This window comes from Podarcis gaigeae, assembly GCF_964106915.1.
Source record: "Podarcis gaigeae genome assembly, chromosome: 16".
In the NCBI taxonomy this organism is placed as follows: Eukaryota; Metazoa; Chordata; class Lepidosauria; order Squamata; family Lacertidae; genus Podarcis; species Podarcis gaigeae.
This window is the reverse complement of record NC_139693.1, coordinates 9,094,605-9,122,123: the sequence shown is the minus strand read 5'-3', so window position 1 is coordinate 9,122,123 and position 27,519 is coordinate 9,094,605. Positions and strand designations below refer to the sequence as shown.

Genomic DNA, 27,519 nt, shown 5'->3' with positions numbered 1-27,519 from the left:
GTAGCTTTTATCCATGTTAAGTAGAGGACCAGGCTAATTTCCTGGATGGTGGGAATATCATGGAATCTGTATCTGTCCTGCTACATAAACCGCCCAGGAGAGTCTCACTCCTATCAGCGACCATAAAGCAACTAACTGCACCTTTTGGATCAAGTGCATTGCCCCGCATAGAGCTCATTGCAGCCATCCAGGTTTGAAGTAACCAATGCCTGAACCACTGTGGCCCAGCTTCCCCAGTCCAGGTTGCAGCTGTCGTAACCAGTTGCAGTTGGTAAAATGCACTTCTAGCCATTCATGTTACCTGGACCTCCAGGGACAAAGCTGGATCCAGAAGCAGCCCCAGACTGTGAACCTGCTCCTTCAGGAAAAGAATGGACCAATTGCTTGGACCTGGGAACCCTTCGCCCACAGTGCTTCCGCCTTGCCAAGATTCAAGCTCAGCTTGTTTCTCCTCATCCCATCTCACCACTGCGTCCAGGGTGCTGGTTCTAGGGCTTGCATGGCCTCTCCTGATTCAGATGTTGTGGATAAATAGAGCCGAGTGTCAGCAGCATACTGATAGCACCTTGCCCCAAAACTCCTAATGACTGCTCCCAGCGGCTTCATATAGAAATTAAATAGCGTGGGAGATGAGATAGTGCCCTGCGGCAGGCGCCCCATTCATTATGCACATCAAAAAGAGAGCTGAACAGTATAGTTGCCTCTATCCCGAGTCAGACCATTGGCCTCTCACTTTGAAGGCAGCAGCTCTCAGCAAAGACTGCCAGACTGGATGACCCTTTGAGTCCCAACTCTACAGTTCTGTGATTCCTTTTTATTAACTGCAGATGTTGGGAACGGAACCTGGAACCCTCAGGATGCAACACAAGTTCTTGGCCACAGAGTTGTGAGCCCTTGAGAGAGTTCTTCCCGGGTACTTGTGTGTAGGCTTATTTGCATGGCTGGTTTTATTTTGCCCAAAGCCTCTGGACTCTGCTACCGTCAACAGCTACGACGTTTTGCAGACTGTTAAGTTTGGCTTTGAAAGTTGTTGAGATGTGCATTTCACTTTAGTCAGTGTCCACGCTGCCCGAGACCTTCCTCATTTAAGAATCCAAAGAAGGGAGCTTTTCCCCTTCTTTTTCAAAGCGTATTCTCAGTCGGGCAGGAAATGGGATATGTGTGAACTGCAGACTTGGCTGCCACAAGAGATGTTGTTGGCTCCAAATAATTGAAATATGTTTGGCAACGCCATGAATATTGGGCACGTACTTTCCCTCTGGGATAAAGTTACCGCCCTTGAACCTTGTTGCAAAGCGCAGCGTGAGAGCTGCCACTGGGGTGAAATTTCACCTTCCCGGCTCAAGTGATCAGGCAGTTTGAACAGAGCCAGAGGGGCTGCTCTCAGAGTGCCAGGTTAGACAGGTGAGTTGAACTGTGGCTGGTAAGTTTCTGTGGTGCTGTTTAGGCCCCCTGGGTGTTAGAAGAGGGTAGGGGCAAACTGGGAGTGTGAATTCCTCCCCTTTTGTAACTTAGATCCCCCCACAACTTATGCTTAGCTGGTTTCAAGAACATGATGCAAACACATGCAAAAGTTTAGATCTCCTTTTGATGTGTCACAGCTGCCTGAGAGAAGGCTGCTGGCTGAAACCAGAATGATGATGATGATGTTGTTGTTAGAATTTATACATCACCTTTCATTTGAAGCAGAAAATACCAAGGTGGTTCACAAAAAGATAAAGACATCGGCGAAACGACGACAACAAAACCAGTAATGACACAGTTGCCCCCAATTAATTAGAATGCATTGTAAAACAGCTGCATTAAAACATACAAGATTAAACTATACAGTAAACAAGCCCATCAAAGCAGCATCACAATTAAAACATGAGTCTTAAGCGGGGACATGTTTGTCTGAAGAGGTGTATGTTCAAGAGCTGGTAGAAGGCCAGTGCTTGATGGGGCCTCCTTTATTTCAGCAGGTAGAGCATTAAGCAACACTGGTGCCACTACTGAGAAAGCCCACCTCAGTGTTACCACAAGCAGATAATCATCAGGCTATGGCAAAATAAATCGTCTTAATGCCTTACCAGGCTGTGGTGGGAAATGACACTTTTCAGTTAACCTGGTCCAGATTTAAGCTCTTTCCTTCCTCCTGGAAAGACCTGCCTCTGATCTTTCTGGTGTATCTTGAGGCCGCTATATTTTTTGTGTGTGTGTGTGGGGGATAACGTGTGTTTTAATGGGGCAGAGCACTGGTGGGCTTTGAATCTTAACCTTGGTGAATTGAGGAGAGGGCCCAAAGGTTCTTGATCCATGTATTCATAACTTACAAGAATGAGTCCTATAGAGTATGCATGAATACCCAACGATCTTTGTGACTTCACGGTGAAAGGCAGACACTGTATATAATATCACATCGGTGTTGGTTGTTATTGGGTGCTTTATTGGCCATAGAGCTATTCGCTGTGAGGTTTTAAAATCCTTTCACGTTCATGTCGCAAATGCGTGGTGCTCAATTTAGTGCTGTTTTGTTTTTGTTTTTTTAATTCTTTCGGATGGCTTCTTTGCCAAAGATGGACCAGGTGCTTCCCACTGTTCCTCAGCCCATGCAACAGCTGTGCAGTTCTGCCCCCCACCCCACCCATTGAACTGACCTGGCAAGCTCTTCCACAGTCACCATGTGCATGTCTCGTTTTGCACCTGGAGAGGCAAGCGGGTTATCTGAGCCTGTTAACCAATCCGAGGAGGAAAGTTTATGCAGTGCCATTTGCAACCTGCCCTTGACCCGGTTTTGAGCTACGCGCCTGCATCGCTTAATGCTTCTCACTTGGGGTTCTAGGATGGCTCCTGGCGCCTCTGCTCTGTTGGCTGTCTGAGATCTGTAGGTATCAATTATGTGTGTTAACCCAGCATGCTGGCTGATGGGAGTTGTAGTCCAGTTGTAGGCATGATGGATCGGCCTATGGCTATGTTAAGAGGAGATAGTTTTTTTGGGGGGCGCATGTCACTTCCATTCAGTTTTCTCTTCTGTCATATCCAGGTCTCATCTGCACCATGCATTGAAAGCACTATTTAAACAGTTGTGGCTTCTCCCTAAAGAATCCTGGGAAACTGTTGTTTGTTAGGGGTGCTGAGAGTTAGGAACTCCTCCTGGGAAAAGGAATTGGTTGTTAAACCACTCTGAGAATCGTAGCGCTGTGTGTATTGTAATTTGTCAAGATGACACGCAGCCATAGGAGGTGAAGCCAGAGCAGTTACTCATACAGAGTTGCACTAGGCAGGTTCTTCAATACTCTCTGTACTGGAAGGTACTGAGCAGTGAGCAATGACTGAAAAGAGCCAACTCCACGAAGGCAAATGGGCAGTTGCTGTTGCGGATAGATGCATGTGTGTCTCAGGAACCTTCGGCAAGCGAAACAAACATTCAGATAGAGGTGTGTGAACTTAGTACTGAGGCTGGTTTAGGAATGACCAAAGGTATTGTTAAGGAGATGCGGAAAGATACCCCAAACTGCAGGAAGCTGGTGCCTCTTTGGTTGCAGTGTTGGAGCAGAGAAGGCTGAGTTGAGGTCTGGCAGCTCTGGGTAAGGGATAAAGGAAAGAAGAGTTAGAAGTGAATGAATCTCCCAGTTAGAGAAGCATGAGATTCTGCTAAGTGCTTTTCCCTTCTGCCTCGCAGATAATAGTCCCTCCCACCAGCCTGTGATGAAAAGGAACCAAAAGTATTTTCCTGTAAGTGGCAGTGGGGCTTTCCCTTTCTAGGCTTTTTTACTTCTAGGCAATGCTGCAATGAGCTTGCAAGAGAGGGGGAGGAATCACTCATCGTCGGTTTCTCTCCCCACCTAAAGCCCCCCCCCCCTAAAGCTAATGCCTTTTCCTCCGGTCCATCCCTCTGGCTGTAACTAGACACTCCTTGGGCGGAACAGCATACAGGGAGGCTGGACCTCCGGAGAATTGAAAGCGAAACTTATCTGGCAGTTACATTAAGTGAGTGATTCCAGCCTGCCTGCTGTACTGTGGAGAGAGAAGGGAGGAGGATAGTGGGGTGTTTGTGTAATTCTTGCAGAGTCCTGGCTTTGTGGCGAGCCTTTCCTTCTTCCCCACCACCCACGGGTGTCTGTGTCTCTCATAGTGTGGGGGCCACACACCTCTTCTTTTTCCTCTTGCCTTGCCCCCTCCTTGTTCTGGGGAAGGCCTTCTCTTCGCAGAGCTTTCCTCCTCTTTTTTTGTTTCTTGCTATCTATGCAATGCCTGGTTCTTACCAGCGTGGAACAAAAAGAGGTAAGACTATCCGGTTTCCCTTATCTATACCTGTTTTACCAGTTGCCTCCCCTTGAAATGTCTGGAATTCCCTCTGCAGCCCCTCAACCAACCAACACCCCCCCCCCCCGCCGCCTTCCTTGTTCCCTTGTAAGTCCTGAGATTGAGGTAGTTAGGGTTTGAACAGAGGGTATTCTGGAAAGGAATATAGCTCCCTGTCTATGGGCTTCAAAACTGCCGAAAACCCCAGAGAGCCACTGCCAGTCAGTGTAGGCATTACTGAGCTAGCTGAACCAATGTTCTGACTTCTCATAAAGCAACTTCCTGTCCTCCCAGAGAGCAGAAGACGCTTAATTTGGTTGCTGCAGAAAGAGTCTTGTGGTGTCTTGAAAGATAGCCCACCCCGTGGCTCCATACCATAGTAAACTTGTGAGTCTGAGAACACCACAGGCCTCTTTGTATGTGGGTACTGTGACAAACTGAAGTCACAATACCGTACCTGCTTTCCTGGTGACGAAGCCCCTGTGAACTTGGTGGGGCGTGCTGAATGTGATCCTGTACATCTAGGAATGCAAAAGGATTGCGTTGCCAGGCTGCGGTCCTGCTAGCACTTGTTTGGGAGCAAGTTCTGTTGAACTCAGTTTGCTTTCGGATAGACCTGGCTGGGATTGCCTTAACATGGCTACCCCTCTTAAGGATTTCTTTTTCAGCGACTGAAGGGAAGATGTAACTGTTATGTTGGTTCTGTGGGTTAAAAAGTTTGGCTCTCCAACATCAGTCATAGATTTTTCCAAATCTGCCTTTTGGAGAGAAGAGTTTTGAAGGCCAGGTGGTGGTCAGTTTTACAGCTGTACTGAGCCAAATAGACTCTGAAACCATGTAAACAGACTCTGCTGACAAACCCAATTTGCAGCTGGGTTTAATGACAAAAATCTCACACATGTATAGACTGGAGAAAATCCCAGTCATTTTGGTTTGCAAGTATTTCATCCTGGTATCTGGAATCTTAACTCTGCCCCAGGGTTGTTCCTCTGGACTATTTTCTAAAGGTCTCCTAGGAATTGCCATTCTGCTATGAAGCTACTCTTAATCTGGCCCCAACCATATCATCACAAACGCAGGCAATATGGCTGTACAGGGAAAGGTGGACTATGGGGTGGTTTTCCTTTTAAGAACATGAGGAGAGCTCAGAGTGGCCTGCCTGGTCCAGCATCTTGTTCACACCGTGTCCGAACAGATGTCGATGAGAAACCCACAAGCAGTGCATTAGCAAAACTCTGCACCTGCAGTTTCCAGCAACTGTTAAGTCAGAACATGCTGCCTCTGACAGGCTTAGCAGCCACCGATGGCCTCATTCTCCCTGAATTTGTCTATCACTGCCACCTGGGGAAGTGGATTCCATAGTTTAACTCTGAACTGATGGGAAGAAGTGCTTCCGTTCTTTCCCCCTGGATCTCTTTTACTATGTGCTGGGAAGTAAAGTTGCACAACTCTCCCTTGGTTGCCCAAGAAACCCTGAATCTGAACATACCTTGCGTTGAACTGTGTCTGGGAGACGCGTTCTCCATCCCAGGCTCATCTGTAGATCTTCCCTGACCTTGGTACCTTAAGCCAGTCTCTTCCTCTGATAAGGGAGCGCAGGTCTTCAGTAGCTGTACAGGAGGCATCCACTGTATCTGACAGGAGCCTCTTCCCGTCGTCAGGTGTTGTCTTTTGGGAACTGGGGCAGAGGGACTGGTTTCGGTAGAACTGCGTCGGCTCCCCCGAGCGTGTATCCAAGGTCTGAAACGTGCCCTGTTCTCTTGTTTTCTCTTTGCCAGGCCTCTGCGCAGCAGCCCCCGTGAGAGCAAGCCGCAGCTGCCTCTCGTCTGGTGCACATGTGCCCGCCCCCAGCCCTGCGCCCCAGCAGCACGCTATGAGCAGAGGTGTCACTCGAGGCAGAGGTTCAGATCAGGTGCCCCCAAAACATAGCGGCCTCTCTAACCCAGCTTTCTTTAACGGTCCTCTTGTCCCGCAGGGAGGCGAGGATTTTCGGCAGCGGCAGGTCCTCTTCCTAAACGGGCAGCTCGCCGAAGCCCCGCTGTGGCAGCCCCGGGCGCAGCGACCCCAACTGTACCAGGGCTACCGCCGAGGTCCAGGCACCTTCTCACCTCCCCAGAACTCCCAGCACAGCAGTTGGGGCGCAGCCAGGAGGCTTCCCTGCAACAGTAGCTGGCAGGAGCAGAAGCAGCTTCCCCAGCCCCCCCGGCCGAGGTACAGCGGCAGTACAAGGAGGGAAGTTGAAGGGCTCATCAGAGACTTACGGCACCTGACGCTCTCCGGCCAAGGAGTTGAACAGCGGCTCTTGGAGATCTTGGGGCAGCTCCGACCTGGGGAGGCCGAATCTGCCCGCTGCCTTGCCCGTAAACTCGAAGTGCAGAAGAAGGAGGTCAATCATCACCTCTACAGGCTTCTTACGCGAGGGCAGTTGTGCAAAATCGGGGAGCACCCTCCGTTGTGGAGGTTAGCAGACAGCCCTAGGCCCCAGGGAGCGTTGAGAGAAGGGAACTCCGCCGGCCAGAGGGGCCAGGGCCGATTCCCAGTTCCTGGGGTTGGAGGAGGAGGAGAAGAGAGCTCTGCCTCTGACCCAGAGGACTATCCCGATTCCGCCGCCATGGCCGAGGTCAGGGAGAAGATCTGCAACTACCTGTTCAGCGTCGCGGACTCGACGGCGCACGACCTTGCCAAAAACATCGGCCTCTCTAAGGCCCGGAACGTGAACTCCACCCTGCTGTCCTTGGAGAAGCTGGGGGAGGTGTGCAAGGAGAATGCCAACCCCCCCAAGTGGTCCCTTACGGACAACAAGCGCAAGAGGATGCAGAACAAGCAGAAGGCGGAAGAGGTCAGGGAAATGGCCGCCCCTGCTCCAAAACCGGACCCCGAGCCTCCGACCCCGTGCACGGAACCGGAGCTGCCCGCCAGCTTGCCAGCTCCTCCTCTTCCTTCCCCTTCCCCGCCTCCTCCTCCACCGCCACCGCCGCCGCTTCTAGAGAGTGAGGAGGAGAACGTCGAGAACGGGCAGCAGGTGTCGTCGGAGCCAGCGGAGCAGGGAGACGCTTGCTCTCCCCGGGCGGCGGCCCCCCCTCCTCGCAAGAGGCCCCGGTACCACTGGTTCCCCAACTACGACAACTTCGAGAACGGCAAGTGGGCCACCGACGACATCCCGGAGGACCTGAATGCCATCAACAACCAGGACGAGGAGTCCCGGTGCATCATGGAGTCCCCGCTCTCCCCCAGCTACGCGGCCCAGTTCGACACGGCCTTCCTGTGCACTCCCTTGGAGAAGCTCATGGCGTGCCAGAAGAAGAACCCCGTCAGCGGCTTGATTGAATACACCCAGTACACGTACCAGCATTGCGAGTTCGTCCTGCTGAAGCAGAGCGGGCCGTCACACGAGCCACGGTAAGAGAGGAGAGGGAGAGGGAGCTCTTTCTGGGGAGGGGGTTGTTCTTACTGGGGAAGGGGATTGCGCTTGCTCGGTGTTTATGCATTTGTCTCGGACCGTGCAGGTCATTGGCAAATATGTTTTTAAAAAGTTTTCTCTGAGAAGATAGGTTCTTGGAGAAGGGGATTACTTTTGCTCAGGTTACATTTCAATGCATTTGCCTCGGCTTGTACAAGTCACAGCAGACATTAAAAAGAGCAGTTTTCTTTAAAGCGAGAGATGTGATTTGGTTAAAATGCTAGTGTGATTACAGCTGGTTTAAGATTGTGTGTTGCCCCTCTTCCTTTCACAACTGCTTTTGCGTATTGCTGTGCCCCGTAGGTTACAAAAGCCGCTTAATAAAGCAGGCAGATGAGATATATATCAAGGCTTCCCTTAAAAAGGAAAGAAAGACTGTTTGTTTTAGCACTTTAAATGCAGGACTCTCTATTCGTTCCTTCTTTCTTTTACAAAACACATTCTTCTTATATTAACAATTCGAGTGATGACACAGCAGTCTCTGCTGAATATTCTAATAATGTCCCACAGCCCCAAGTCCGTCTAAATTTAGTTTGGAGCAAGGACTCGCCGTCTTTTAAAAACTCCGCATAACGCTGAGATGCTGGTCTTGAAACCCTGATCGTCGTGTGTGGCGATCGGTTTCCACCTTCAGGGCTCTGAAGTTGGGGAGCGCAGGACAGAGGAACGAGCATGAATGGGCAGCAATAGGAAGGTTTCGTTTCTGCTTGCTACATCTCCTCCTTCAGACCTGCGAAACAGCCACTTGCAATTTAAGAATCGCTTCCCACTGCCAGGCAGCGAAAGCCTCAGGGGGAAGGAGGAAGACTCCGCTAAGCGAGAGTAAAATGGAGAACCAAGCCACCTGCATGGTGAATGTATTTCTCCTTCCTCTCTCTCTGTGTCTCTCTGTCTCCAAATTTGAAAAGTGGTGCTTGGCATGAGCTCTGCGGTCCTCTTTAGAGCGGAGGGTGGGGGATCTCTTTTTCAGCCCAAGGGGGCCACATTCCACCATGGGCAGTCTTCCTGGGGCCACGTGCAAGCGGTGGGTGAAGCCAGAGGTGAAAGTGAGCAGGAAAAAGGCATGTGAAAATCGGGGAGTTTCTACACCCACCTACCCACAAAATTCAGGCGAGCAAGAAGCATTGCTGAAGTTCAAAGGCACATTCTGTCCCGACAAAAGCACTTGAAGAGGGTGCATGGAAGGGGGGGGGATCAGCCTGGGGAGGGGGATGTAGCCTGGGAGGTGCCCTGGGGGGCAGATAGAGAGGCCTGGAGGGTGACATTTGGTCCCCAAGCCTGAGGTCCTCCACCTCGGCTTTAGAATAGCAAATCTTCAGCTGCAGTTCCAAAGGGGGGGGGGTTAAGCCTGCTGTGTGGCTAATTAGTAGTTTTGCACTAGGCAAATATTATGCCCCATAAGTTCCTGTATGGCTGGAGGAGTTCCACGCTGTCTGCTTCTGGCAGGGAGCATCTGTTGCCATGTGGGGGGACGGGGGATGGACCCAGAGCGTTCCTCTTCCCTCCCTCTGGCACATCGCTCTGAACAGTTGGGTGGGTTGGATTTTATTTTTACGTTCTTGCTTGGCTGCTCTTTATAGCCACTGTGTTTTTAGAAACACACAGACGCACGAGTCTCTTTCTTTCTTTCTGTCTCACTCCCTGCCTTTTCTAGGCACCAGCAGCGTGTGTGTGCCACCCTCTGGTACATCAATAGACCCGCTAGACAGGAAAATTGGCCTACTTTTTTCCACGAGAGCAGATTCTTCCCAAGCAAAGGAGCGGGGAAAGACAAGCTGTGAGGACGCTTGAAACCGCTATGGGGTGTTTGGTTCTGTAGTCTCTGTTGCTACCTGGGCCAGTGGAGGCTGGTCCACTTGAACGTATGGGTCTTTGCCCTGCCAACCTCATTTTGCCCCCTCAGCCAGCTCCCACCTGCCTGCCCCTCTTTCTTGCACCCGTTGCAGAGGATTGCCCTGCCTGTCGGCTTCCTCCCACTCAGCCTCAGGGTTGCCCTTGTAGATCTCAGCAGGGAGGGTGGCTGTGGCAAAGCAGAAATTGGGTGGCGCCACCTACTGTTGGGCTCCCTACCTTCGGCCCTACAAGCATCAACAACAGGGGTCAGCAAACTTTTTCAGCAGGGGGCCGATCCACTGTCCCTCAGACCATAGTTTTTTGGGGAAAATGAAAGAATTCCTATGCCCCACAAATAACCCAGAGCTGCATTTTAAATAAAAGGACACATTCTACTCACGTAAAAACACTCTGATTCCCGGACCATCCGCGGGCCAGATTTACAAGGCGATTGGACCGGATCCATGGGTAGGCCTTATATTGTCTACCCATGCCCAACAAGCACCTGCCACCATCAGCTGAGGCCTTTTTCTTCCTTGTCTTCCTTGTAGTGCTGCCACAGTTTGAAACTAGGTTCCTTGGGAGTTTTAGTTTTTGGGGTGGGATGGGACTTCCTCCAAAGAGAAAATCTGCAACGGCAGTCCAGCTTCCCTGAAAGAGAACTGCTAGCACGTTCTCAAAGCAGCGTCCAGTATGGTTTCAAATCGGACGGGGGAACCGCATGTTGATATTTCTACATTGCGGCGGGTTGGGTCGATGAGCTTTGGGGGGCCTTCAGCCTCTTCATCTTGGCAGCGCACAGCCACAGAAGAGTGCTGGGTTTCTTCTAAGGGTTCTGTTCCTTAGAACAGAGAGGCCTAGCTGGCTAGCAAGCTTTTAGAGCATGCCCCACAACCTTTGCTGTGCCCACAGATCAGGCAAGGAGGAAGTAGTTCTCTAAAGGCGCAAGACAGTGGTGGGGGACATCTCTGGCCTTCCAGCTTTCATTGGGACTCCCAGCTCCCCACAGCCTTGGCCAGCATTGCCAATGCTCGAGTGCTGGTTCTGCCACCCCTGGTGTAAGTGCTGCACCAATAAAAAGGTAAAGGGACCCCTGACCATTAGGTCCAGTTGTGACCGACTCTGGGGTTGCGGCGCTCATCTCGCTTTATTGGCCGAGGGAGCCGGCGTACAGCTTCTGGGTCATGTGGCCAGCAGGACTAAGACACTTCTGGCGAACCAGAGCAGCGCACGGAAACGCTGTTTACCTTCCTGCCAGAGTGGTACCTATTTATCTACTTGCACTTTGACGTGCTTTCAGACTGCTAGGTTGGCAGGAGCAGGGACCGAGCAATGGGAGCTCACCCTGTCGTGGGGATTCGAATCACCGACCTTCTGATTGGCAAGTCCTAGGCTCTGTGGTTTAACCCACAGCGCCACCCGCATCAATAGCTCCTTCCTAAGAAAACCTATTTGCAGAGGCAGAGGGCTTGGAAAGGAGAACCAGTGTTCTGTAGTTGTCAGCATCAGACTTGGGACCATAGAAGCCGAGGCTCAAATCCGTGCTCATCTGGGATGTCCGCTGGGCTAATCACACACTCTCCAGGCCTAATTGTGTGGTTATCACTGCGAGGATAAATTGGGTGTCGGGGGGGGGGGCACATACACTGCCTTGAAGCTCCTTGGACATAAATGTGATAAATAATGGCGCCAGATTCACTGATTAGCACGCATCCTCACCGTTTTGTACCTTGTGTGTTTTGGTCAAGGTTTAAATTCCAGGCGGTGATTGACGGTCGCCGGTTCCCCCCAGCGGAAGCAGGCAGCAAGAAGTTGGCCAAGCAGGAAGCAGCCGCCCACGCCATGAAGATCCTCTTGCGCGAAGTCGAGCACGAAGGGGAGGACGGCATGGAGCTGGAGAAATCCTTATATGAGGACAGTTCTCTCAGCGAAGCAGAACTGGTGAGAGTGGCTCCCCACCCCAGTAGCAGGCAGGGACCGAAAGTGGAGCTCTCTGGAGCTGAAAAGCGGCTCCACCACAATCCGATTTCCATATTGATTTATTATCTCACAATGGAAGTGCCCCAGCTTCTTGTTGAATCGTAATAATTAGGTTGTAGAACTGTGTTAGGGGTTTTTTTTGGGGGGGGGGTAATGGTTTTTGTTTCTTAATGGATGTTGTAAACCATTTTGATGTTTCTTGAGAAACTGTGGTATATACACACCTTTTAGTCGATTGTTGGGAATGCTGCCTCTGTCAGTGGAGAACATAGTCATCAAGGTTAGCAGCATAGAGGGAGGCCCAGAAAGGGTGTTGTTTGGTGATAACAACAGCAAAATAACAACTGCAAAGGGGAAAAAAAGGGGAATCGGATATTTAATTTGGCACCTCTTGCCTGAGAATCTTCTGCTATTCTATTCTATTTAATGCAACAAATAATTTTAGTAGCTATGACCGTGGTTTTATTGTATGTGTGGTGCCCAATGATTTTTATGGTTTTTTGTTTTTGTTCCCCTTCTGAATGATGCCATCCGTGGCCTATGGCTAGTGCAATAAAAAGTTTAATTGGTCAATAAACCCCACAGCAAAATGATTTCCCCCCCACCTCCTTAAATTAGGCTGCAAAAATGAAGAAAGCTAGCCAGGTATGGACTCGAGTGTGAAAGAATTTTGAGCAGAGTTCAGTACTGTTGAAAATAGATCCTTAGGTCATGAGCATGAGGTCAGAGGCACCTGTCCTTTTAATTCTTCACTGTTGGTCTTTCGCACCTGACTCTGGTTGGCAGACTGTGGGGTTGTAGTAAACAGCAAAGTAGATCTGACTTGCCTGATGTCTGCCCGCCCCTGCTGTAGTCTCTCCCCCACCACCTGGTAAATTATCCACAAGCCCCTGGGGTTCTGCAACAGGCTAGTCAGTGGGGGAGGGTCTCCCCCAGGCTAGGTTGCCTGAAACTGCAGCCCTGTGAGCCAAAATTTTGCCTCTGGGGAGAAGTTGGGGTCAGTGGAAGATTTGTTGAGTGGTGGTCAGCTGGCTTTTACAGCCATCCTTTCATTTGCATTTTAAATTGCATTTTAACCTGTATTTTAAATTGTGATTTTCTTTTTTGTTTTTTACTGTAATTTTACTAGTGTTAGCCGCCCTGAGCCTGGCTCTGGCCGGGGAGGGCGGGGTATAAATAAAATTAATTTATTATTATTATTATTATTATTATTATTATTATTATTATTATTATTTATTTCCTCTTCTGGACACCAGGAGCATAATTTCCCATTGGTGCCCCCATCCCCACCCGAGTTGCCAAACCAACATGGCGCTTCAGTGAGAGAGATACAGAAACAAAACAGCAGAAAGAGCCCCACTCTGCAGCGTCCTGGTACAACCCCTTCTTTATTTCCTCCTCTCTTCCTTCCTTCCCTCCCCAGCCTGAGCAGACAGAGTCAGAGGCTTTGTCTACAACGCAACAGCTGAACGTGCTTTCTGGGAAGAATCCCGTCAGCGCCCTGATGGAATACGCACAGAAGTCGGGGAGCGTCTGCGAGTTCCAGCTGCTCTCTCAAGATGGCCCTCCCCACGATCCCAAGTAGGTCGCGACTCGCGTTCAGAAGCGTGTGAAGCTCGCAGCGTGGCAAGGCCCTGTTGTTGTTGTTTAGTCGTGTCCGACTCTTCGTGACCCCCTGGACCAGAGCATGCCAGGCCCTCCTGTCTTCCACTGCCTCCTGCAGTTTGGGCAAACTCATGCTGGTAGCTTCGAGAACACTGTCCCACCATCTCGTCCTCTGTTGTCCCCTTCTCCTCGTGCCCTCCATCTTTCCCAACATCAGGGTCTTTTCCAGGGAGTCTTCTCTTCTCATGAGGTGGCCAAAGTCCTGGAGCCTCAGCTACAGGATCTGTCCTTCCAGTGAGCACTCAGGGCTGATTTCCTTAAGAATGGAGAGGTTTGATCTTCTTGCAGTCCATGGGACTCTCAAGAGTCTCCTCCAGCACCATAATAATAACCTGTTGCTCTCTGGGGAATAGACGAGGAAACAGGCACCACCTTTCTTTATGGGGGTGGAGGGAGGGCTTGTTTATTTATTGCAAGAGTCCCTGAGGATGTTCGCGCGCGCACATCATCACCACTGGGAAAACTTCTCTTTTCTCCTTGTGCTCCAAGCGAAAGGCAAGCCAAGACATGGCCATGTGGGGTCTTCTGCTGCTGCCTGCTGCTCTTGGCTGCAGCCAGTGCAGGTTGAGGTTCAGCAGTGCCCTCGTTTCTGTTTATTTTTATTAAACAATTTCAGCATAACAAAATATCAGTCCACATAATCAATCACATTATTTCCCCCCCCCCCCCAAGGACTTCCCTCAGCTCCCCTCTCTGATTTCTTTGCACATATTATTCTCTGCATATTATAAAATCGTACATATCCTTGATTTATCTATCATGTTACAGATAGGTAGCCGTGTTGGTCTGCCATAGTCAAAACAAAACAAAAATTCCTTCCAGTAGCACCTTAAAGACCAACTAAGTCAGTTCTTGGTATGAGCTTTCGTGTGCATGCACACTTCTTCAGATACTTCTTCAGATGGTATCTGAAGAAGTGTGCATGCACACGAAAGCTCATACCAAGAACTGACTTAGTTGGTCTTTAAGGTGCTACTGGAAGGAATTTTTTTGTTTTATCTATCATGTGTTTAACTAATAAATTTGTAGCTGTCTATTCAAAACCTGCCAAGGAGTCCAGATCATTTTGTTGTCTTTTAATTTGTAGAAAGTTCCCATTCTTCCTTGAAGTCACTGTTGTCCTTTTCACGCAGTTTATATGTCAGTTTTGCCAATTCCACATAGCTCATCAATTTTCCTTGCCACTGTTCTTTCGTTGGGATTTCCTCATTCTTCCGTCCTTGTGCCAACAAGACTCTTGCCGCTGTTGTAGCATACATAAATAAGTTCTTTATTTTTCTTGGCAGGTCTTGTCCTACGATCCCTAACAAAAATGTTTCTGGTTTTTTTGCCCTGGGTTCTGTTTCTTGACAGATACAAAGCTCTCAGGGCTCACTGCTAAAGATCAAAAACATTCTTGGAGGTCTTGCTTCAAGAGGCCTGACTAAATCTCTTTTAATTGCCTCTCCTGAGCCCCCCTGCATTCACTAGGGCAGGTGTGGGAAGACTTTGGCCCTCCAGATGTGGCTGTGTCACAGTTCTTATCAGCTCTAGCCAGCATGACTTGTGGGCAGGGATGATGGGGACTGTAGCTCAGCCACATCTGGAGGCAAAAGCTTATGAGAGCACCCAGCCCACTAACCAGCTTTCGTCAAGCGGGTGCCCTCCAGGTGTTTTGTACTCCAATTCCCATCAGCACCAGCTAGCATGGCAAACAGGTCGTGGATGATGGTAGTTGTAGGCCTCCAATTTTTGGAGGGCCACAGGTTGAGGTAGGTTGGAATCAGCCTTGTCTTTGCCCCCCCCCAAAAAAAGCAGTTATCTCAAAGGGGGACAGTCTAGGTTATAATATTTGACTAGCTTGGTCTAGGTTATAGTATTCAGCAGTGTGCTGGGCTATGCAAAAAATGCAGAGGAAGATATTGGCTCTGTCTTATCTAAAGTGGTTTGTCTATATAAAAGGAACTGAAATCAAGAAACGGGGGGTTGGGGTTTGGGGGGAAAACAGGCTTCCTCTCCTTTTTCTGTACAGAGGGCGTGGGGGTTCTGGAAATGACCCAGACCCCACCTGCCTTCCTGCTGCAACCACTTTCTGTCTGATCTACCTTCAGTCTCAATAAGCCCATGAACTCCCTGCCTTCCCCTTTTCCTTCGATCAGGTTCAAGTACTGCGTGAAAGTGGGCGAACGCGTCTTCCCTGCCGTGGTATCGAACAGCAAGAAGGGTGCGAAGCAGATGGCCGCCGAGGCCGCCATGAGGGGCCTCACTGGGGACACCAGCACCTTACCTGAACAGGTATCCTTGTTGTTTATTGTTTCTTAAAGGTATAGACCGCCCCATACCCATAGATGTCAGGGCGGTTCACAACGTAAAATCACAATATGAAAAACGCTCAGTACACCATGAAAATGAGAACAGAAACAGGTCTCCTGGCCTCGTTCCAGCCTCCTCATCAGCCTCTTTCTCTCTTTGTTTCCTTGGCGACTTTTTCAGACAGAGGCCCAGGGCGACCAGCCTGCGGATGTGCCTGGCGTCCAGCCTGCAACTCTGGAAGAGACAAAAGCCGCGAGCGCTAAGGGTGTCGGCGAGCTGATTAAGTACCTGAACTCCAACCCAGTCAGTGGCCTCCTGGAGTACGCCCGGGCCAATGGCTTTGCTGCCGAGTTCAAGCTGATCAATCAGACTGGGCCACCCCACGACCCCAAGTGAGTAGGCGCAGCGGCGCTCTGCCCAGCCAGCCAGAGGGTTCTTTCCTTGTGTAACTTGCAGAACATAGAAAACAAAGCCCAGGCCCTTAGTCTCCTATTCGTTGTCACCTTCTGGCTGGCAGGGGCTGTTCTGTCTAAAGATCTTTCCCAAGCCCTGCTGCTTAATCTCTCTTAACCAGAGAGACCCCGGGGGGAACTGGAGTCTTGTGTGCAAAGCATAGAATCATAGAATAGAATCATAGAATCATAGAGTTGGAAGAGACCACAAGGGCCATCGAGTCCAACCCCCTGCCAAGCAGGAAACACCATCAGAGCACTCCTGACATATGGTTCTCAAGCCTCTGCTTAAAGACCTCCAAAGAAGGAGACTCCACCACACTCCTTGGCAGCAAATTCCACTATCGAACAGCTCTTACTGTCAGGAAGTTCTTCCTAATGTTTAGGTGGAATCTTCTTTCTTGTAGTTTGGATCCATTGCTCCGTGTCCGCTTCTCTGGAGCAGCAGAAAACAACCTTTCTCCCTCCTCTATGTGACATCCTTTTATATATTTGAACATGGCTATCATATCACCCCTTAACCTCCTCTTCTCCAGGCTAAACATGCCCAGCTCCCTTAGCCGTTCCTCATAAGGCATCGTTTCCAGGCCTTTGACCATTTTGGTTGCCCTCCTCTGGACACGTTCCAGTTTGTCAGTGTCCTTCTTGAACTGTGGTGCCCAGAACTGGACACAGTACTCCAGGTGAGGTCTGACCAGAGCAGAATAGAGTGGCACTATTACTTCCCTTGATCTAGATGCTATACTCCTATGGATGCAGCCCAGAATTGCATTGGCTTTTTTAGCAGGAGCTCCGCTGCTGAGCCACAGAACTTCTGTAATGAAAAGGGCTCGCCTGCATCGCTGATAAGTCCTCCTGGTCCACTAGGGAACTGCTGTAGGCCGGATGGCCATTAAACATAAGAAGATTCTGGCTGCAGGATCAGGCCAGCAGCTCCTCTCGTCCAGCCTCCTGTTCTCACAGTGGTCAGGCATAAGCCACAAGGGAAAGCCCGTAAGCAGGACCCAAGCACAAGAGAAACTCTCTTGTGGTTTTCATTATTATTACAGTGGACGCTCGGGTTGCGAACGTGATCCGTGTGGGAGGCATGTTCACAGCCTGCAGCGTTCGCAACCCACAGCGCCGTGTCTGCGCACGCACAGGTTGCGATTCACCGCTTCTGCGCAAAGCGCAATTTAGCGCTTCTGTGTGACTGCCAAAACCTAGAAGTAACCCGTTCTGGTACTTCCAGGTTTTGGCGCGTCCATAACCTGAAAAAACGCAACCTGAAGTGTCCGTAACCCGAGGTATGTCTTGTATTATCATCATCATCATCTTCTATTTTCTGGATACTTGTCCACAGATATATGAAAGTTCATACTCAATGCAAGGTGTGTTGTTATAATGCACCGGAATGAAAGAAACACTTTTTAAAATCTAAAATAAAAAGGAACGGAAGGAAAAAGAGGGAAATGGAAAGAAAGGAGGGGGGAACCCTCTAATGTGGTTTTCAGCAGCTGGTGCCTCTGTGGAGGCAGAGAATAGCCATTGTGTTTCCTAGTTTTGCTGGATCTCTCAGCGGCGTTTGATACCATCAACCATAACATCCTTCTGGACCGTCTTGAGGGGCTGGGAGCTGGGGGCACTGTCCTACAGTGGTTCCGCTCCTTCCTCCTGGGCCGTGTTCAGAAAGTGGTGGTGGGGGATGAGTGTTCAGACCCCTGGGCTCTCACTTGTGGGGTGCCTCAGGGTTCTGTCCTCTCCCCCATGCTTTTCAACATTTACATGCAGCCGCTGGGAGAGATCATCAGGAGGTTTGGGCTGGGTGTTCATCAGTATGCGGATGATACCCAGCTCTACCTCTCTTTTAAATCAGAACCAGTGAGGGCAGTGAAGGTCCTGTGTGAGTGTCTGGAGGCGGTTGGAGGATGGATGGCGGCTAACAGATTGACAAGACAGAAGTACTGTTTTGGGGGGACAGGAGGCGGGCAGGTGTGGAGGATTCCCTGGTCCTGAATGGGGTAACTGTGCCCCTGAAGGACCAGGTGCGCAGCCTGGGAGTCATTTTGGACTCACAGCTGTCCATGGAGGCACAGGTCAAATCTGTGTCCAGGGCAGCTGTTTACCAGCTCCATCTGGTACGTAGGCTGAGACCCTATCTGCCTGCAGACTGTCTTGCCAGAGTGGTGCATGCTCTGGTTATCTCCCGCTTGGACTACTGCAATTCACTCTACGTGGGGCTACCTTTGAAGGTGACTCGGAAACTACAACTAATCCAGAATGCGGCAGCTAGACTGGTGACTGGGAGCGACCGCCGAGACCATATAACACCGGTCTTGAAAGACCTACATTGGCTCCCAGTATGTTTCCGAGCACAATTCAAAGTGTTGGTGCTGACCTTTAAAGCCCTAAACGGCCTCGGTCCAGTATACCTGAAGGAGCGTCTCCACCCCCATCATTCTGCCCGGACGCTGAGGTCCAGCGCCGAGGGCCTTCTGGCGGTTCCCTCATTGCGAGAAGCAAAGCTACAGGGAACCAGGCAGAGGGCCTTCTCGGTAGTGGCACCCGCCCTATGGAACGCCCTTCCAGCAGATGTCAAAGCGATAAACAACTACCTGACATTCAGAAGACATCTTAAGGCAGCCCTGTTCAGGGAAGTTTTTAACGTGTGATATTTTACTGTATTTTTGGTTTTTATGGAAGCCGCCCAGAGTGGCTGGGGAGGCCCAGCCAGATGGGCGGGGTATAAATAAATAAATAAAAAATAAATTATTATTATTATTATTTTATTTTATTTATTATTGTGGTCTTTGATAACCTTATTCTGCATTAATTTGTCCAATCCTTGTCTATATCCATCCAAGTCAGTGGCCGTCACCCCCTCCTGCAGAAGCAAGTTCTGTCTCTGCTGCCTGAAGAAGTCCTTTTACATCCAGCTTTCTAGGATGCCCCTGTTAAAGAACGTTTCTCGATTCACTTTCTCCTGTTAATATGCCCTGCTCTGTCCTTGTGGCTATAATTGGTTCCCAAACTGTTTTAAATATTGCATTTTACATCGTTATAACCTGCCCTGGGACCTTATGGCAAGAAATTGAATTATTATTACAATTATTATTTACCACATGGTTGCCCTGGACCGTACACTGAGGATGGGGCACCTGTTGAGGCCCTCCAGATGAGGTTCGGATTCCAACACCTATCCGTCCCAGTCGGCTTGGCCGTTGGGAACCCAGCCACACCTGGACGCCCTCAGGTGTCCCCTTCGGAGAGATGTAGCGATCCAGCCTGCTTGGTGGAAGTCCAGCAGCCTCTTAGCAGGCTAATCTTAAAAACAGAACAAGGTGGGGGGGGGGGGTTAGGACCCAGCCAGCCACTTTTTGGGCTTTACTCAAGCTTGCTGCATTCTTTCTGACCTTTCCAACTCTCTCAAGCTCTTCCTGTGCATTGTTTTCCTGCTGGGGCTCTTGATTTTATAGCGCCAACCTCACCCAGGGCCCCTTGGTTACTGAACCTGCACCTTCTCTGCTGGCTTTTTTTCCTCCTGGCAGATTCGTCTTCCAAGCCAAAGTGGGCGGCCGCTGGTTCCCGGCCGTCACGGCGCACAGCAAGAAGCAAGGCAAGCAGGAGGCTGCCGACGCAGCACTCCGGGTTCTGATCGGGGAGACAGAGAAGGCGGAGAACTCCGAAGGGCTGACCATCACAGAGGTAACACTGCCACCCTTGGTTGCTTCTCCTTTCGCTGTTAATGGGCCATCTCGGGTACGGGAAGACCTTGGACCCATAGATGTTGCTGAACTACCTCTCCCATCACCCTGAGCCATTGGCCATTCTTGCTGGGGCTGATGGGAGTTGAAGTCCAGCGATATCCGGAGGGGCTTCCTTGCAGTTTGCTTCTCTGCCCTCTCACCTGGGCCTTGTTCTTCGGCTGTGAAAACTCCCGGCCTCCCCTTCTTCTTCTTCCACCTCGCAGCTCCCCGTGAGCGGAAGCACACTCCACGACCAGATCGCTATGCTGAGCCACCAGCGGTTCAACACCCTGACCGCGCGTATCCAGCACAGCTTGCTCGGGCGCAAGATCCTGGCCGCCATCATCATGAGGCGAGGGCAAGAGGGCCTGGGGGTCGTGGTGAGCATCGGAACAGGTAAGAGACACTGCTGGTCCAGGCAGGGGGATTGCTCATATTGGATCTGGGAAGAATCTTGCTTAAAAGCTCCGTTTAGCCATGGCTAAGGGACGCGGGTGGCGCTGTGGTCTAAACCACAGAGCCTAGGGCTTGCCGATCAGAAGGTTGGCAGTTCGAATCCCTGCGATGGGATGAGCTCCCATTGCTCAGTCCCTGCTCCTGCCAACCTAGCAGTTCGAAAGCACATCAAAGTGCAAGTAGATAAATAGGTACCGCTCCGGCGGGAAGGTAAATGGCGTTTCTGTGCACTGCTCTGATTTGCCAGAAGCGGCTCTGTCATGCTGGCCACATGACCCGGAAGCTGTACGCCGGCTCCCTTGGCCAATAAAGTGAGATGAGCGCCGCAACCCCAGAGTCGGTCACGACTGGACCTAATGGTCAGGAGTCCCTTTACCTAAGTGACTCTAAACTGGTGTTTCCCAAACTTGTGTCTCTGGCAGTTTTGGTACTACAATTCCAATCATCCCTGACCTAGAGACGATGGGAATTGTAGTCCCAAAAACCGCTGGAGACCCAAGTTTGGGAAACCCTGCTCTAAACAAATACTTTAAGGTCATGGGGAGCAGATTATTTTTGGACACCACCCACTCAGGTCACTTCGCTCTCCATCCCCTACACTCCCCTCCACCACCACCCCCGCCCCCCAAGAAAAGCCAGATGGAAATGGAATAAGCAGACATCCCGCCTTCTTGTTCCTCTTCTATTAATGGAATCTTGAGTGAAATCAGATCCAGCTGAAGTAAAATGAGCTTTGAAAAGCCCATAAAGCTGGAAGAGGAAATGGGGAAGAGTTATCACACTTTCAACTTCTTACTTCAGTTCCATGTGTTTTTCAGTGGAGGAAAGGGCAGCTGCACTCATCTCCTCACGACCATAGGGGCAGCACATGGAAGGGCGTATGGGTGCCACGGGAAACCCTGTACAAACCACTGGCTGCCTATTCCTCTGGGAATAAGTGCCCTACGTTTTGGGTGGTTTTTCTTCCACAAAGAGCGTTTTCCTCCCACTATTGGTTCCAAATACGCTCTGCTGCTTTTTAAAATCAAACCCAGAATGAAATTGGAAACTGGTCTCGGTCGCCTTTTTGTTTAATAAATAAATAAATGAGTAAAGAGGGGCTAGAACAATCGGAATGCAATTCAGCTGCTGCAGAAGGCCAATCCGTATAGATTTGCTCTCATTGTAAAACGTGGCTTTGCAAGCGCAGTCCATATCGTGCAGCTTTTCAAGGTGGATTTGTGGAGTGCGTTACGTAAGCTGTAGCACGGCATCAGGTTCTACAGCAGGCTCAAATTCAGTGGTGGCTCGCGAGTGACAACTCTTTGTCCCAGCAAACCGCCAAGGATTCCTTGGTCTGTTGTTAAAAAAACACGCACACAACAACCACCTGGAAGTAAACAGGTTCGGCTCTCCTTTTGTCCACACCAAGCCCTTCGCGCGGGGTCTGTTAATGCAGTGTTTTCCTGACCGCTTTCTTTCTCCTTGCCTCTCAGGGAATCGCTGTGTGAAAGGGGAGGAGCTGAGCCTGAAAGGGGAGACGGTCAATGACTGTCATGCGGAGATCATTTCCAGGAGGGGTTTCATAAGGTGAGGAGGCGGAAACGGGAAGCCAAGCAAGGCCATTCAGAAGAGGTCTGCCCAGAATGGGGCATGTGTTGAGTGCCCAGCCCCTGTTCAAGGACAGAATACTAGGCACTGGTCCTACCTTGCAGGTCGTTGTGAGCAATATTGTGAATGAATGGAATATTTAATGATGGCAACCTTTATCTGTAACACACAGGGGTGAGGAACTTGTTTTTTTCTGTTGAGAGATATAATATTTTAGGAGGGGACAGAGAGGCTGGTGGAGGGTGAGGCAACCCCTTTTCTCTTTCGCTGTCTACCCCTCTTTACAGGGTGGTGATTGGCAAGTATGTATAATGATACCTTAAAATGATGAAATATACAGTGAAACCCTAACACCATGAAATACTGTATTTTTGCTCTATAAGACTCACTTTTTCCCTCCTAAAAAGTAGGGGGAAATGTGTGTGCGTCTTATGGAGCGAATGCCGGCTGCGCAGCTATCCCAGAAGCCAGAACAGCAAGAGGGATTGCTGCTTTCACTGCGCAGAGATCCCTCTTGCTGTTCTGGCTTCTGAGATTCAGAATGTTTTTTTTCTTGTTTTCCTCCTCCAAAAACTAGGTGCGTCTTGTGGTCCGGTACGTCTTATAGAGTGAAAAATACAGTAGTTGCACACGTGTTTTATAAACTGCTTCCTGGTCGTTTGAAGCACCTTTTCATCATTTTTTAAGATTATAACACATCCCACTTTTGAGGCCACCAGAGCCTCCCAAAGCCTGCATTAAAATTTCAAAACGACAAACCTGTTTAAAAAGCATTTATAAAAGTAGCCGGAGGGGGAAAGGAAAGCCCAAACGGCAGCCAAACAACTGATTGATTAAACATTGCAGTCCTACTTGGGGGGGAGGGGGTCAGCCTTGCTGTGGTGGGCTTTACGGCCAAGTAAACATGCGCAGAAGAAGAAGAGTTTGGATTTGATATCCCGCCTTTCACTCCCTTTAAGGAGTCTCAAAGCGGCTAACATTCTCCTTTCCCTTCCTCCCCCACAATAAACACTCTGTGAGGTGAGTGGGGCTGAGAGACTTCAGAAAAGTGTGACTGGCCCAAGGTCACCCAGCAGCTGCATGTGGAGGAGCGGGGAATCGAACCTGGTTCACCAGATTACGAGACTACCGCTCTTAACCACTACACCACACTGGGGTCCCAAGGCCAAGAAGGTTGACCAGGCGTCGCTTCACATTGTGGTGGTGTTATTCCAGGTTCCTCTACACAGAGCTCATGAAGTTTGACCCCTCGGCACCCGAAGACAGCATCTTCCAGCCCCTGGAGGATGGCAAGCTGAAGATCAAAGACGACATCACTTTTCACCTGTACATCAGGTGAGCACCAGCCGGGGCCTGACCCGCGTACAGCGGTGCATGATGGCTGAGGGGTGTGTGTGCCTGATTGTGCTGCGTTTTGCAGGGGATGTTGAATGCAACACGGGGAAAGAGCTAGCGGGGAACCACAAAAACAGCAAAGGGGAGAGTTGGGCAGGGGTAAATAACTGTTCCTCACAGCAGGCAGACAGTGTGACGTTGATTTTATTTCCTACCCCTCCCCTTAAGGTCCCATTTAAAGAGCAGTTCAGAACAAATTGTAGTCGCAGTCGCAGGGTGGGGTCCCCCCAAACACACAGTTCAAGTGTCAAAAGGGCAGGCCAAAGAGGTGCTTCTGCAGCACACAATGAAAACCATGTTAGTGAAGGTGACAGGCGCACCTCTTTCGGGAGGGAATTCCGCAGCTTGGGGGCTGCCGCAGAAAAGGCCCAAGGCTGCTGCCCCCCAGCGAGCTCTGTGAGGGAGGTGGAACTGCCCAAGGGTCAGATAGAGAGGCCTGCAGTTCTGCGTTTGGCTGTAGGACCTGAGCTTCTCTCTTCTTGGGCTAGAAGGGCCATTTAGCTCAATGCCTTTTAAATTTGCCGTTTTAAGAATTTGCTTGAGCCCTGTTTTAGGGGGACCTGCTGAAAAGCAGCCCACACCGATTTCTTAATAGCCTCTCGGGGTGTGCCTTGTTCTTCTGCCCCCTAGCACGGCACCTTGTGGGGACGGGGCTCTCTTTGACAAATCCTGCACCGACCAGGCCAACACAGTGGGGGAAGGCCAGCACCAGCCGCTCTTCGAGAATCCCAAGCAGGGGAAGCTGCGCACAAAAGTTGAAAATGGTGAGTGCCAGGGGAACTGAGCCCGGCGACTGGGGTTTTGTTGCTTCCCTTTTTCAGCTTTTACATGTGCAGCCCGGTATTCTGGTACGCGGTTTTTATTAGGATACAGTTTCCAGCCTTCTAATTGCTTTATACTGAGTCAGTCAGTCCATCCAGTAGCAGCAATAACTTCTATTCATTGTATGCAGCCCAATGCCCGTTGCAATACAGAAGGGTGATGAACTGCAGTGTAACTTTTGCGCTATAGGCTTGTTCCTTTTCTCTTTTTTTAAATTGGTTGTTTAATTAAAGTTTTTTTGTGATACATTTAAACAAGGAAAGGTACATATAGCATCTCCATTTTCAATTCTGGAAAGGGGGAGTGAAAAGGCCGGGGGAATAGTGGTCTTTTCATTCTGTTGCGTAGTGTTGCGCATGGTTTTTGCGTCAGTGTCTCGTGGGCAAGCCCCTTTCAGTCATACCTCATGTTACGTTTGCTTCATGTTACGTTTTTTCAGGTTGCATGCCGCAGCGACCCGGAAGTACCAGAAAGGGTTACTTCTGGGTTTTGCTGCATGCGCAGAAGCGCCAAATCGCGCCGCGCACCTGCGCAGATACAGCGCTACAGGTTGCGGGCTTTTCAGGTTGTGAATGGGCCTCTGGAACGGATCCCGTTCACAACCAGAGGTACCACTCGGGTTAAGTACTTAATTCGTTCCAGAGGTCCGTTCTTAACCTGAAACTGTTCTTAACCTGAAGCACCGCTTTAGCTAATGGGGTCTCTCGCTGCTGCCGCGCCGCTGCAGCACGATTTCTGTTCTCATCCTGAAGCACAGTTCTTAACCCGAGGTACTATTTCTGGGTTAGCAAAGTCTGTAACCTGAAGCGTATGTAACCCGAGGTACCACTGTAGTTGTTCGTTTTGCTACTGGCATTGCGAGGCTCCCCTGGCTGCTCCTCTGCCCAGGACACTATTTCAGCCAGGCTGAAATGCTCAGGGAACTCTGGAGGGGTGCGCCCTGTTTTATGCCGCGGTAACAGCTGAATGGGGGACGCGGGTGGCGCTGTGGGCTAAACCACAGAGCCTGGGACTTGCCGATCAGAAGGTCGGCAGTTTGAATCCCCGCGACGGGGTGAGCTCCCGTTGCTCGGTCCCTGCTCCTGCCAACCTAGCAGTTCGAAAGCACGTCAAAGTGCAAGTAGATAAATAGGTAACTCTCTGGTGGGAAGGTAAACTGCATTTCCGTGTGCTGCTCTGGTTCGCCAGAAGTGGCTTAGTCATGCTGGCCACATGACCCAGAAGCTGTATGCCGGCTCCCTCGGCTAATAAAGCGAGATGAGCGCCGCAACCCCAGAGTCGGCCACGACTGGACCTAATGGTCAGGGGTCCCTTTACCTTTACCTAACAGCTGAATGGAACCTCTCTGTGCAGAGGCGGCATACCTTTTGAGCACATCAGGTGCTGAAAGAGGCCCTGGCCCCCATGCCCTCCTCTCTGAGGACCCAGCAGCGTCTGTCTGGCAGCAGCAGCTGGAGACATCCGTCCTTGGACTCTAGTGAGGGTGTGTGTGGCCTTTGGGCCATTCCAGCAAAGGCAGCTCCCGACTGGCTCCCTCTCTTCCTGCAGGGGAAGGCACTATCCCGGTGGAATCCAGCGACATCGTGCCAACGTGGGACGGGATCCAGCACGGCGAGCGCCTGCGCACCATGTCCTGCAGCGACAAAATCCTGCGCTGGAATGTGTTGGGCCTGCAGGGGGCGCTTCTCTCCCACTTCCTGCAGCCTGTGTATCTCCGCTCAGTCACGCTTGGTAAGGGATCTCTCCATCCTCCCTGTTGCTGGGTGTGGGGGTCTCGTATCTCTCTTTTTCCCTGCCTTCTCAGCTATAACCCCCCCCCCAAAGCACCTATTACTCTACCCCACTCCATTCCAAGATGTCTGAAAGGCGACTTCCTTCGCTAAAGTGATGCAGACCCTCTTGGGCAGGGGTCAGTAAACTTTTCCAGCAGGGGGCCAGTCCCCTTTCCTCAGACCCCAGACTATATATGAACGAATTCCTATGCCCCACAAATAACCCAGAGATGCATTTTAAATAAAAGCACATATTCTACTAGTGTAAAAACACCAGGCAGGCCCCACAAATAACCCAGAGATGCATTTTAAATAAAACGGCGCATTCTACTCATGTAAAAACATGCTGGTTCCTGGACCATCCGCGGGCCAGATTTAGAATGGAATTGGGCTGGATCTGGCTCCCGGGCCTTAGTTTGCCTACCCATTCTCTTGGCTGTTAAGATCAGCAGGGGAAGGAAGGGCAGTGTTGGCCTGGGAGAGGGGGGAGCCTTCTCTGTGGCAGCCCCATGCGGTAGAATTCCCTCCCGGCAGAGGCACCCTGGTAAGGCCTTGGCTGTGTAGCCTTCCGTGTACATAGAAGGCACACCTCTCTCCACCCCCCAACCCCAGCAGCTTTGACACCAGAGAAACATTTCCTATTGTTGATGGGGCAGACTGTCGCCAGTGCATTGCTCAAAAACCTTTCCCTGGCTGCCAGGATGCTGCCAAGCTGCTGAGTTCAAGGTTCCTACATTAATTTTCAGCATCCTTAATGACTTCGGTCCAGAATAGCTTAGGAGTGCTTGATTCCTTCTATCCTTGCCTGGACACTTAGGTTTTTGGTAAAGTTGCTGCACGTTCCATATGGTGGGCCCAGTTCTGGGAAGAGATGCCCCTTCCCTGTTGAACTTTTTGGCATCTGCTGGAGACTTTAATAATAGGAATAATAATAATAATAATAATAATAATAATAATAATAATAATAATAAATCCCAGCAGCCATTCTTACACCATTTCTGATTTTACAGTTGCTTAACTGTTGAACTTTTCGGCATCTGCTGGAGTCTTAAAAAATAATAATAATAGTAATAATAAATCCCAGCAGCCATTCTTACACCATTTCTGATTTTACAGTTGCTTAACTGCTTTTATCTTGATTGTATTTGTTGGGCTTGGTATACATCGCCTAGAGATAATCAAAATTAAGTGGTGTATAAATTTTTTGGGGGAGGGTGTCCATATATAGAGAGAGAGAGAGAGAGAGAGAGAGACACCCCCAAAAATATTTGGTTTAACCAGTTTTAATGCAGCACATTTAAACCGTTGTAACCTGCCCTGGCATGGCAAAGCACAAGTAAAATATCTGATTAGCAGTAGTCGTTTAAAAAAAATGGGCACAATTGGTGAGCACAGAGACGCAATTCTGCCACAAATGACTCACCTTAGGGCAGGTGTACTACAACTCCCATCACCCATTAGCCTTGCTGCCTGGGGGCTGATGGGAACTGGAACTCAAGAACATCCACACAGCCCAGTTTTCCCATCCCTGCTCTATAGGAAGCAAAAGAGGCGGTTGGGATTTTGCTGCATGTTCATTTGGGTGTTTCCCCCCCTCCTCCTCCTCCTTCTTTTAGGACCTTGGAAGCCCCCGTCCCATGACAAGGACACAGCAGGCCCTGGCTATAAATGTCTTGAAGGCAGCAAAGTACTCAAGGCTTGTGTAAAACCTCTGTCCTTCCTGTCAAGATGCAGCTGCCGCTAGCCCTTCCAAAGTTGGTGGTGCCCTCCCATGCAGCTGCTCTGTGCTCCTT

The 27,519-nt window shown here is 50.2% G+C and overlaps 1 protein-coding gene across 10 annotated transcripts in view; it reads left to right on the top strand.

Moving 5' to 3' along the window:
• ADAR (adenosine deaminase RNA specific) overlaps positions 1 to 27,519 on the top strand; it is a 41,743-nt gene that overhangs the window by 11,235 nt on the left and 2,989 nt on the right. For 5 of the 10 annotated variants that reach the window (XM_083715531.1, XM_083715534.1, XM_083715528.1 and 2 more), the window contains exons 2-12: positions 6,063 to 7,683; positions 11,326 to 11,518; positions 12,981 to 13,138; positions 15,361 to 15,496; positions 15,695 to 15,906; positions 19,494 to 19,650; positions 19,916 to 20,087; positions 21,623 to 21,716; positions 22,953 to 23,072; positions 23,763 to 23,896; positions 25,503 to 25,685. In XM_083715531.1, coding sequence (XP_083571657.1) covers positions 6,158 to 7,683; positions 11,326 to 11,518; positions 12,981 to 13,138; positions 15,361 to 15,496; positions 15,695 to 15,906; positions 19,494 to 19,650; positions 19,916 to 20,087; positions 21,623 to 21,716; positions 22,953 to 23,072; positions 23,763 to 23,896; positions 25,503 to 25,685 — 3,085 coding nt within the window. In that variant the 5' untranslated portion in view covers positions 6,063 to 6,157. Of the gene's footprint in view, positions 1 to 3,857; positions 4,264 to 6,062; positions 7,684 to 11,325; positions 11,519 to 12,980; positions 13,139 to 15,360; positions 15,497 to 15,694; positions 15,907 to 19,493; positions 19,651 to 19,915; positions 20,088 to 21,622; positions 21,717 to 22,952; positions 23,073 to 23,762; positions 23,897 to 25,502; positions 25,686 to 27,519 lie in introns of those variants that run through there. The other 5 variants (XM_083715529.1, XM_083715535.1, XM_083715536.1 and 2 more) reach the window with 2 other exon arrangements.